A 12698-nucleotide genomic window follows, 5' to 3' on the forward strand; every position below is an offset into this window, starting at 1 on the left:
GCCCCAGGAGGTACGAGTGATTAGCTTCATTCTTAGATGAGGAAACTGATACTCAGAGAGGTTAAGTACTTATCCGAGGTGACACAGTTAATTAGCAGCACAGACGGGTGCTTACCTACTCTTTCTGAAGCCTGAATCCAAGCTCTCCCTGCCAGGCCCTACACCTCCTCAAAGTGCCTTGTCTGGAATTTCCCGAGGTGCTGTTGTCCTGCACGGATGGCTCTGGCCTGATGGCCTTGGGTTTGAAGTGGTGCCACTTGCCTTCCCTTGTGCTGTTCCAGGAAGGAATACTTACCTTGCGGCAGGCAGAGTGTAGGGTAGTTAGTGAATTGGTGTGGAAGTAAGAATGCCCCGGAGGTTTTCCCATTTGCTCAGCTGCAACGTAGTACAACTCTCTTCCAGTTGTCCCTCCCAACAAACATATCAGCCCCAACTTGTAACTGAATAACATTCTACTGCTTAAAACTTTTCAGTATAGTGTTTTACCTTGGAAGTCAGGAGATAAGATTCTCATCCCAGGTCCAGCTTTTATTCTTTCGGAGACTCAGTTACTTTATTTTAAAAGGAAAGGAAAGAAGGAAAAACTAACTTATCTTTAGAGTCTTTCAAATTATATGTTATATAAATTTATAACAATTATATAAAATATATGTGCATATATGTGTATATTTCTGTGTATATATACATATGTGTATATGTGTCTGCTAATATTTAAATCAACATCTGCTTATCTGCACTTAGATCAGCCACAGTGATATAATTATCCAATAATCCAAAACAGGAAAATGGTTTAAAATCAATTGTTTGGCTTTGGAGTGCATTATTTAGCGATTCTGTTGCAGAATTACTTCAAATAATAATAAAAAAAAGTTTTATTTCTGAACAGCACCCTGATTGGTTGGAGCAAGTCTGTAGACCAGGAGGACTGAAGGAAATTCACTTGGGTTGAAACAAAATCTTGTGCAGAGTGATGGCCAACAGCCAAGAGCTGGCCCCAGTCTTGTGGGCTCTTTGGTGTCAGACAGGTCTGGGTCTGGGTGCTGACCCTCCGGTTCCCTGGGTAGGACAATCTTAGGCAGTTTATTTAACTTCTCTGAGCCTCAGTTTCCCCACTGGAAAGTGGGGAGAATAGTACCTATCTTGTAACATTGTCAAGGGTGAGACTTGGGCATATTTTGAGCCTGGCACAGGTTAGGGCTCATCAAATGGCAGCTGGTATTACCATGCATGTCCTTATGCTCATCCCTACCCTGGCCTCAAGGGCACAGTCACTGTTCCTTCTCTTGGGCTGCCATGCTGGACCAGAGTACCGGGAGGCGTTTGCCAATCATTGAGAGAGAAGCAAGATCATCTCGGCTGTAGAAATGAAGGTCTGAAATGCAGCCTCTGGAAAAGCCATTCCCATTTGCTTTTCGCCGTGCCACTGAGGGTTGAGGGGGTCTCCCCCTGCCTCTATGAATTGGTCCCCAGTCTCCAGCCTCACCCTCCTCCTGCTGTGGCAGGCACTTTTCTGGGAGCGCCTCACAGGCCAGCGCTCCAGCCAGGAGGGGGTTAAAACCAACATTTGCAGATAAAGAGGTAAACATATTTACATTCCTCTCTTCACACTTTATGCATATGTCATGCAGTGAATAGTTTTAGAGGTCTGTTTGTACTATCTCTCCAGAATTTTTACAGTCTGGAGGACACAAAATCTCTATAAAGTGACTTATTGAAATAGAAGCAGATTGGTAAAACCGTTTCCCTCTTATGAACTGTGAAGAATGATCCTCTAAATGAAATCAGGAAGGAACTGGACAGAATCTTGTTTAATGGTCTGACAAAATGAATCACAACGATTCCAGACATCCATCACTGCTAAAAGGGAACCACAAATGATCTGTGAACCACTATATATTGATTACCCATGTAGTACAAGTGTCGGATTTAATGTTCACACACCATAGAGAGGCGGCAGGGACAGATGGTGCCTTAACTCTTCTTTGATAGATTTTAATGGTGAAATATTGATTTCTATCTGGCCAAGGCCTGCTGTTAGGGGCCAAAGTCATTTGTTGGGTATTGCCGGACACCCAGTCGGCCCGGCGTAATCAATCATTTTTGGCAAGGCAGGTGAAAATCCAGAGAGAAGCACCTTGGAACCCAAACTGGAGCGTGATGTGTCTGAGTCCAGCCACCTAGAGAAAAAGAGAGAGAGAGAGAGAGAGAGGGAGAGGACTCTTGGAGATTGTGCTTGTAAAGAATTATTAATGATAAGACATGTTTACTGAGGAGAGTCGCAGCGAATCAGAGCTGACATGAAATAGTGTGGGAGCCTCATGGAGAAAATGAGCCTCTTGCTAAGAGGGACTATATTTTATTTAAACATCCTTCTAAGGCTGAGAACTCAGGTAATCTGTTGTGTTACAAGCCACTGGCTGTTCTTGCCATCCAGAGAGATAACACTGAGGCGCTAATAGGAACACATCAATCACAATCAGGCTGCAATTCCAGTGGTGTCTCGTCCTCCCAGCTCCTCTTTAAGCTCCTTTAATAACGGTGATAACATAGTTCGGGGGCTGCTGAGAGGGGCTCTCCCCTCTGAGGGTCATATTCATAAAGCGAAGAGCTTGCCAAGTCAGCACCCAGGGAAACGGATCTCTGCCGGACTTCCTTGCAGGGAGAGAGGGAGGAGCCTGGGCGAATGGGGCGGGTTGGAATCCAACAGGAGAATTTTCTGTCATCTGTTGGCCCTCTAGGTTCTGTGATGTCACTCCTACCTCCTTCTAAGAAAGGGTGTGTGTGTGTGTGTGTGTGTGTGTGTGTGTGTGTTATGTGTAATTATCAAGTAACAAGACTCATTTTCTTGGGTAGCTTATAAAATGGTTTTGAAGGCGATTCCCAGTTGGAGCTCTCCACATGTTTTGAGTCTAACAACCTCATGGAAATAGGTATATGGCTTCCAAAGAAGATTTGGGAAAGGGGATGTGTGAGGCAGGTGGGGGGAGCTGGGGGATCCCCTTGACTTCTGCTGCTCTGTGTCAGTCTCCATTCTAACACCCCCAAGGTCAACATGTTTTTGCTGATTTGACTTCCCTATAGGCTATGAGCTACTTGAGCGTGGCGTTTGTGTCTAATTAATTGTTATATCCTCAGTACTAACACATAATCTTGGGACTCACATGATACTCAACTCGTGAATATGGCTGAACACAAATGCAGGTGCTTGTACTGAAAGAAGTCACACTGATTTGCACCTTTTGAGTATCCACATAAATATGTGTTGTGTGTGTAAATATACACATTCATGAAAGTATGCACTGACTTTATAAAGACATGTAACATTATTTGTGTGATTTGACTTCTTTTTCCGAGACAGCATGGCTTAATGGATGACAGGCTGGATGCAAGAGGCAGACTGCCTGCTTTCAAATCCTGGCTCCACCACTTACTGAAGGATGACTTTAGACAAGCTGCTTGAACTCATTGTGCCTCAGTTACCTCGTCTTTAAGTGGGGAGAATAATGTACTTATGTTTTGAGGATTAAATGAGTTAGCAGGCATGAAGCATTTACAATAGTATCTTGCATATGGTAGGCATAAATGTTTTACAGTGTGTGTGTGTGTGTATACATAAAATTACATATTTAGCCACAGCATTATATTCAAAATCTTTATATAAATGAATACATATATATTTTGGAAATACATAAGCCTTTCAATGGTTGGTGTTAGGGATCCCAACCAATATTCGAGTCTGAACTGAGAGAAGTTTAATTTGGTGGTAGTTAGATGGGGTGACAGGTATTTTGATTCACTATAAATTCATATACTCTCAAGCTATTTCATATCGGGGCTTCAATGAGCCTGTACTTGCCTCAGTGTGTTTATCTCCTAAAACCTGTCGCAAGGGTGTGTATCTCTAACTGAACAATTGTATATATCCATGCACACATACAAAGGCGCTGCAGGGCAAGATGAACCCAGCTTTGTGGCCCGCCCCAGCTGTGCAACCTGCCCCCAGATGTGCGAGTGCAGGCAGCAGATTCCGCTTAGATTATCTTGCTTACCTAATGATTTTTGCTTCACTGCCTTGCTCGATTGTGTTCACCAGGACGGCAAGCTATTAAAATGTCAAGGCACATTGAATTGTTGTTATCCAGTAGAGAGACCTTTCCAATCAACCTGTGTTCTGGGGGTTGCATAAACTCCAAGAAGGCGATTGGAGAAAGGCTTTATGGCTTTTTTACATAGATGAGGGTGAGCAGGGAGGTTGGGAGAGGGCACTGGGAGGGGTGAGACAGGATCGGGGTTTATGGCCGCTGGAGTGTGCTAATTAAAATGCCATCCCCTCAAACAGGTATTGGTGGCTCTTCGCCTTTGCATTTATGGGTAACTACAATAGGGCCTTGCTATGTGATGCTGTGGTTTAACGGAGGGGGGAGGGAGGTGACTCACAGTGGGCGGTGGGGGTGGGGCTCAGAGGCTGCACTGCTGAGAATCAGGGGTGGGGTACATCGAGCAATATTACAAGGCAGCAATAGCAAGGACATATATCCCTGGTTGGCCGGAAGGATTAGAGAGAAAAACAAAGGCTTCCTTGGCGCTGCCCCGGTCCCAGCTCTGCGGAGGGCGACGCTCTCCACACCCGGGGCGCTGGTGGCCGTTTCAGGGGGCGACACTGACGAGCCGCGGGCCGCAGCGTTACCCACGCGGTACCTCGGGTCCGGCCCCGCCTGCACCAGCTGGGACAGTCTGGAGACGGTCTTCTGTTCACGCCGTCAAGTCTCATTTGGCCGAGGATTTATTTTCCTTCGGGGACAGAGGGAGAGCAGGGGCAAAGGACGTTCTCATAAAGTATCCAGCGACCGGGGCCGCTGGGGGTTCCGCGCAGAAACTCAAACTTCCCCGGCTTGACTTTTCCCCTTTGTTCACATCGTCTCGCTAATACTTAGCTTTCCCCGGTCACGTCTGTTTCGTTTTTGTTTCAAAGAGATGGCTTTGTTTTTGCCGGTGTGGGGCTCCACGAGGAGCTCCGCGCGTCCCGCCCCCTCGCCTCGGGCGTCACTGCCTCGCGGCGCCAGCTCGGTGGCCCCGGGGCCGCCAGAAGCCCCCGCCTTTGTCCGGCTGATCGGCCGAGGTGTAATCTGCGCGCGCACACGCACGCACGCACGCACGCATGCACCCGCCCGCGCCCACCCGCGCATGCGCGCTCTCGCAGCTCCGCCCGAAGCGCCGCCTCCATGCCAGACCGTCTCACCCACCAGTGCTCAAGTGTTTCACCCACCAGTGCTCAAGTTCGTGCCCCGCTTCGCTGCAGACCACTCCCGAGCTCGCCATCTGGGTTTCAGGTTCCCGGCGCAGCCCGATTTTCGCCTAAACCCAAAGTCGCGTTTCCCGCTTCCCTACCTTCCGGCTTCTCTGCGCTGGCTGGCCGCCTGCAGTATCTTTATAAGGCTTCGTCTGACTTCTCTCTCCGTGCCTCCCCCTTCCTTGACGGAGGATGGCGGGGTTCCGCAGGGGCTGTGGCCCGCCAGACCTGCTTTGGTACTTTAACCGAACCTTTTATCCAGAGTCAGTTTCTCCCTCACAGCACACACTTCCAGGAGCCTTTCCTCCCGCTCCCTCCGCCTCCCTCGCAGTGCCCCTCATTCCAGTTCCCAGGGCCCCTTCATCTCTCTCATAGCTTGGTCACGCTTTATTGAAAATGCCTGTTTACTTGTCTTTTAGCCCTACAAATTCGGCGGTTCATTCATTTAATCAATCATATATTGAGCATCTACTCTTAAGTATTTTTTTTTTTTAAAGATTTTATTTATTTATGTGACAGAGAGACAGCCAGCGAGAGAGGGAACATAGCAGGGGAGTGGGAGAGGAAGAAACAGGCTCCCAGCGGAGAAGCCCGATGTGGGACTCGATCCCGGAATGCCGGGATCACGCCCTGAGCCGAAGGCAGACGCTTAACGACTGCGCTACCCAGGCGCCCCTCTACTCTTAAGTATTAACCTATTGTTAAATATTGGGGATATAATGGGAAGAAAAACAGATACAGCTCCCCCCACTGTGGCCTCTGAAAGATCCTCTCTGGGTCAGAGACGGTGTTATACTTATTTCTGTAACCTGGAACATACAGAGGCTCCATGCATTCTGAAGAGATGGATGAAAGAAAGAATGAGCCCTCCCCCACCCTTTTGGGGAACCTCACCAGTGTTTTCTGTTTCATTATGCAAAACACAATCTCACAATGACAAGCTTGATACAAGCTTTTACTTTCTCAAGATCCATTATCTCCCTGGGTCTCTGAAGCCATCCTGTGAGTTGGCTTTGGTTCAGGTCTAGCATTTCATCTTATTAAGGCTTAGCAAGTACAATGTCAAAGGTCAAATGGCTCCTTGGTGATGGAGCCCAGATCAGACTTGAGCCTGGGGCTTTGTACTGCTAGACCCCAGCCTGCACTTCAGCTCTGCAGGTGATAAGTGTCCCCATCTCCTATGCATGCCACGTGTTTCCCAACCAGAATCTCAGGAAAATGGTAAAAGAGGGAATAGGTGGATGCCCAGTTTCTATTTAATTCTCTTCCAGATTCTTCCTGGGCCCTCCCTGACACAAGAGGTATTACTTAAGAAGGAGACTCATTTAATGGATATTCAGGTATGATTTTCTCTCTTAGCTTCCCCTTAACCCCTACTCTTGCCCCCAGTGATCTTTCCAGAGTAGGATAAGCTCAGCTCTTTCTTAGTTGGATTTTCACCAGGTACTTGAGGCTGAGTGCTGTGCGCATTACCTGGGTCAGTTCATTTCTATGATTAGATTTGTTTAATTAACATAACTAGGAGGCCCCATGTCCCTGGGCTGAGAGGGACAGAGAGCTCCCCAGATGCTTTCTGGACATTGTGCCAGTGGTAGCTTTGGCTCCATGCCAGTGACCTTAACTTGACCCACTTGTGGCACTTGAACCCCTGACGGTGTTGTTGAAGGCTGACTCGAAGTCCCCTGGCTGCTGCCTTGTACCAGTAGCCTGCCACAGGGAGAACACATTGGACATTGGAGGGCCGGAGTCACCAGCAGTAAAGGACAGCTCCAGCTCTCCTATGGTGCATTGCAGACAGTGTGGGCTCCATTATGTATCACCTGGTGCATCTTGGGTCTCATTTCCCTGAGTTACAAATTCCCAGTCTGTAAAATGGAAATAACAACGATCACCTCACAGCACTGACAGCAGGATTCAGTGAGACAGTTTGTAAAGTGAGCTCTCAATGTCTTGCAGAGTGCACCCACCCTCCCATGGGTCTCCCTCCGGTATACACACAGACACATGCCCACACATACACCACACACACACACACACACACACACACTCACTCACACACAACACAGTCACCAGCTTCATCTCAGCTGGGCTCCTATTCATTTTTTCACTTCCATCTCATCCTTTTCTGATGTTCCTTTAGTTTCCTCCCTCCTCCCATATTTTCTTCCTTCTTCCTCCCCCTTTCTAATGTCCTTGTTTCATTTGGCTCCTTGACCTTATCCTTTTCATGAAGTGTTCTCATTTGGGCTCTGCCCAGTGACGATGAGTCTTGGGGTCTGGGGCCAGTTTCTTACCTCTTTGGGCAAGTGCCCCTCTTTCTTCAGAAGCACCTTTCCTAGCAGTGTTAACCATGCCTGTGCCCCCATCAGACCCCCCGGCCCCTTGAGGCAGGGATTGTGGCTTAATGAGCTAGAATATAGGGGAGACTTGAAAAGGATTGGTGGGGGGAAGGAAGGAAGGAAGGGAAGAAGGAAGGACAGGAGGGAGGAAGGGAGGGAAGGAGGGAGGAAAGAAGGGCTCTTTTTATGATCCAAGATGGTCAGTCTTATGAACTCCAGAGGATGCATGTGGCTACCACTAGCTCCTACTTTTATGCAAGTTCAAAAGAGCTTCCTTCCTCCAGCCAGGGGACTGGCCTGCTAAATGGAGCTCGGGCTGGGTTTCAGACCTTGTTTGCCTCCTTGGCTGTAGCTCAGGGCACACTGCACAGCATGTGAGTTCTGCTGCAAAAGGAGTCAAGGATGCCTTGTAGGCTGCCCCGGCACGGGTCTGACTGTGCTGTCAGTTGATGTGGCTCAGGCTTCTCCTGTTGAAGAAGGCCCTGCTGTTGGCCTGCTCCATGGTCATGTAGCTCTTTCCCACAAAGCTGCAGTGGGGCATGGGTCGCTCCTTCCCAGGGTGACAGAACTGGGTCAGGCTCCCTAGACATGCAGTCATTTGACAATGGCTGCCACCTTCATGGCAGTGGAAGGAAAGAGTGTCTCCTTCCCTCACGTACCGTGAAGTTGGCCCTCGTTGGGTGACCTTCCTTATTATGACTGTAGAGAATGGCACTCATATGTATAGCTTCTTTTATTAGGCACCTAGTTAATGCTAGTTAACACTAGTCAAAACTAGTGTGGTGTTTTTTTGCTCCCCACCAAGCTCCATGGAATCGGCAGAAATCTCCCCATTTCACAGACATGGAAATGAAGGAACAGAGAAATGAGTTGGTGGAAGACACTTTCCAGCACTCTGTGATCTCATCTCCCTAGGGATGGGATCCGAGCTCTGCGGTCTCTCATCTGAGGGCTCTCTTTAGGGGCTGCCAGATGTCTTGGAAAGACCTAGCAGTAAGGTGGGAAAGGGCATCTCTTAGTTGGAGGGCAGATATGGTTCAAGGAACTGGCTGGGTGACAGCTTTATTTGGCCAGAACCCGGCCCATATCAAAACCACATGGACACTCCTCTTTTCTTCTTGCCAAAGAACAAAAAAAAAGAGATTAAAACTTTGAGCTCCCAGGAGGCAGCCCACGTTTGGAGGCGCTTCTGCTAATGTAGCTTGCAGGAATATGAAACACTTTTGTCACTTTTTAGAAGCAGAGGCAGCAGAAAAAAGTCATATTTTCATCTTTTCAAGTTTCCAACAATAAAGTGAAACTTTTTTTTTAATCTCTTTCAGTAAGTCCCAGTGCTCTCGAGTTACTAATTTTTCCATGATTTCCTGAAATTTCAAGTCTCTCCTGTGCTGAGAGTTGGTGTTTACCGCAATCTCAGACTGTGTCTACTGGCAAGTGAGTTTTTAGATAACTTCGAAAAACAAATCCATTAGGAATGATAGCATTGGAGGGACTGGGGTTCCGGGGAGGAGAGCCTACTCCACAAATCTACACGGAAAACAACAGAAACCTGCATTCAGAAGGCTGTCCTGACCGTTGGGCAGAAAATTCCTCAATCCCTCTGAGCCTTAGTTTTCGCATCTGTAAAATGGCAGCAGCTGTAAGTGCATCACAGAGCTGCCTTGAGGAATGAATGAAGTGACAGGTGAAGGCATGGGGCAAGAGCTGGCCCTTAGTAGCCCGTCCCTAGACGCTTACCACGTTCCCCCCAGTCATTCTAGCTATGTCTTTCCCCACTATTGCCGGCCTCCATGCCAACTTGCGTGACTTAGCTCCGGGTAGTGGAGCTATGTTGTGCGTTGTGGGTTCTATGCCGGAATTATTCAGTTTTCATTTTGATTGGTTTTTCTCCTACTCCCCACTACAAGTGGGCTTCCATCCAGGAGAAGTTTGCTTTGTATCTCTCCCACCAACATGGGTATCTTGGGTGTTGCATCGGGCTTTAAACTCACAGCTAACAGAGAATGGAGGCTCTGCTGCACTTTCTCTGGGTCCCATGCCAGATAACCACTTGACGCACTTGTCGTTGAGCCACATAGGACCAATGTAAACATTTGACAGAGGCAGTTTTGCTTCGTGGTTATGAGCAGTGACAGAGGCCTCTGACACTAAAGCACACACGCTGATGAATCACTCGGTCCCTCTGAGCTTCAGATCCCCATTGGTACAACAGGGGCAGCGGAGAATGTCTCTCAGAGTTAGTGTGGAGATCGCATGAAATCGCAGATGTAAAGAGTGAACCCTATGCCTATATAGAGTAACGCTCTAATATACCGTAGCTATTACTATTTGTGGTTGGTATTTTTATTCTTAATGTGTGAAGGCTATCTGTCTCTCTGTCTACCTACCTACCTGTCTACCTATCTACTTATCTACCTGTCTATCATCTATCTATCATGTTGAATATTCCTGGTGATTTTCCTTATAATCTCTCAAGAAACAATTCTTCACAAAATGATGGCTCCAAGGCTGAATTAAAATAGTGTTACAGCCACTCAAGGGGCATGATTCCCTGTGCAGGTTAGGGACTAAGTGCATTTAATTTGCTCACTCCACCCTTAAGAGAACTTGCTTAATGCTACTCCAATTTAGGACTTTTACTTGAACTTTGTAAAGCAACCAACATAATCAAATATATTACTATAAGCACACATCTAATTAGCCTTTAAAAGTGAGTTTATACATGTAGTGATGATGATTGCTGTTCTTAAAAACAAAGTAGCTATTGTCCCTTCGAGAAATTTTATTAACTATCTTACTTCGTTGGGTCCAAGAATACTTTGAAGAGGTTCTCATCTGTTCATTCCATAAATACTTGCTGAGTCAAAGGATATTGAAAAGAGCAAGATATGGCTGGTTGCTGCCCTCCAAGAAGTCTCTGTCTGGTGGGGAGACCAGCCTGGGTCAGTACCCCTGTGCTCTGGTAGAAGTAGAAAGAGATTGTTCTAGAGGCAGACGGAAGGGCTTTTCATCAGGAGTAGTAGAGGAAGAAAAGGGATATCGGAGAAGGTTCCATGGAGCAATAGAGATAACCAACGGAGGAATTTCACAGAAGAGGGAGAGAATTTTCCCCCACACGTATTAGGGAAGAATAAGTAGGATGATGGGGCTGCGAAGGGAGGGGAGGCAGAGAGACAGGCTGAGCTCCAGGACCATCACCGTGACCGGAGTCAAGCCAGGAAGTACGGATAGGATCCCAAGAGCTGCAGGAGGGGAGCGATGTGACCAGTTTCGTGTGTTAGAGTACTGGGAATATGGAGGGTGCACTTGGGAGTAGGGGAGGTGTTGTGCTGAAGCAGGGAGAGAGTCAGAGAATTACTTCCCTAGCATCTGCACCACCTGGGAGCTCCTGAGAAGTACAGATTCTTTATCTCCACCCTAGACCAACTGAGTCGGGGTCAGCATTTTAACAAGGTTCCGGGGTGATTGGTACTCACCCTGCATTGGAAGACTCCTGAGAAATTCGGGACTGAACTAGCATGGGCCAGTGGCATTAGTGATAGAAGGGGAAGAATTTGCATCCTGTCTGAGTCTGTGGTTCCACTGAAAAGTGGAATGACTTAGCGGAGAGTAACTAAAGAATTTTTTGGCAAGTTCGCTCTAGAAGCTGCCGTGTAAATGCATTTTGTGCCGTCAGATATGTAAATGAGTTAGCTGCCCAGAGTTTATTAAGAAGTCCTGAAATGTACTAAAAGAGAATGTGAAAGATGAATTACTTACGCAGGGCTGTGTTCAGAGAGGGTGCTAGATAAATACCATTTGAGTAGATAATTAAAAGTGAGGGGTCTTCCTTAACTTGTCCTAATAGCCTTATGGGCGTGTAATGTGCTTGGAGATGGGCAGCAGCGGCCATGGATGGGTGAACGGTATTGGACCAGTGTATGGCTGGCCAGACCTAGGTGGGGGTGGGGAGTGACCTCTCTTTTAGAAAAACTTCATTCATTCAGACATTCGTCTGCTGAATATTACATCAGGCACCGGGAATACAGAGATGAACCAGGCAGAAGTATAAACATGGGTCACAAACTGAAGGTGTTTGAATGGCCCTGTGCTTGGACGTGATGTGTTCGGCAAGGACAGAATGCTCAGCATCTTGCCAAGCTTTGGCATATAGTAGCATCCTTAAGCACGTGCGGTCTGAGCTGGAGACACCCTGATGTCGAACTCTTCCCTACCTTGGGCAAGTACCGCAGCCTCCCTGTGCCTCAGCTTCCACACTGCAAAGGGAGAAAGATAACACTTCTCGGGGTGGTTATCAGGAAGAGATGAGCGTATGTGTGTGAAATGCTCGGAAAGGGTAGCAATCATTATCATTACCATCTTCATCATCATCATCATCATCGTTGTTACTGTAATATCCTTATCTTTGTTTTGATTCTTTCAAGAGATATAGACGAAATACAAAACACATTCTCAGCTCTCAAGAAATGTCCTTGCTTGGGGCACCTGGCTGGCTTAGTTGGAGGAGCATGTGACTCTGAATTTCAGGTTCGTGAGTTTGAGCCCCATGTGGGGAGTAAAGATTACTTAAATAAACAAAACTTAAAAAAAATAAAAGAGAGAGAGAGAGATTTCCTAGGTAGTTGGAGAAAGAGTATATACCCATGGGAGAGGGATTGCCAACAACAGAAGCTAAATATGGTTTCAGGCCCTTCCATGGAGTGGGGCCATCAATTTTGAGGGGCTCTGCAGAAGGTGCCCTCTGTGGGCTAGGACTCTCAGGAAAGCATTCTCAGGACAGATGCTGTTGAGACAGGAACTTGAGTGACTGGGCGCAAGGGCCCACAAGGAGGACAAGAGCAGTGGAATCCTATAGATTTGGAGACAGTAGGATCAACAACAGCCTTTTGGCCCAAGGCTCTCAGGCTGCACAAAGGAAGCAGGCCAGAGGGTGGAGGCTGGCAATTCTTGCATCTGATCACTCGTCGGGGAGCAGTTTTACTGGGCCGGGAACCCAGTCTTCTGGCTCCTGAGCTAATAGTGCATCTGCATAGAACACCGCAGCATACAAGGAGCTCACGCGTGCCAGG

At 47.5% G+C, this 12698-nt stretch overlaps 1 protein-coding gene across 1 annotated transcript in view; it reads left to right on the top strand.

Moving 5' to 3' along the window:
* The first annotated feature begins 5184 nt into the window (after positions 1 to 5184).
* Positions 5185 to 12698, top strand: part of LOC103658632 — an 81333-nt gene continuing 73819 nt past the window's right edge. The window contains exons 1-2 of the mRNA XM_008686138.2: positions 5185 to 5526; positions 6562 to 6630. Coding sequence (XP_008684360.2) covers positions 5185 to 5526; positions 6562 to 6630 — 411 coding nt within the window. The remainder of the gene's footprint in view (positions 5527 to 6561; positions 6631 to 12698) is intronic.

Source organism: Ursus maritimus, unplaced genomic scaffold (genome assembly GCF_017311325.1).
Source record: "Ursus maritimus isolate PB19 unplaced genomic scaffold, ASM1731132v1 scaffold_1, whole genome shotgun sequence".
Lineage (NCBI taxonomy): Eukaryota > Metazoa > Chordata > Mammalia > Carnivora > Ursidae > Ursus > Ursus maritimus.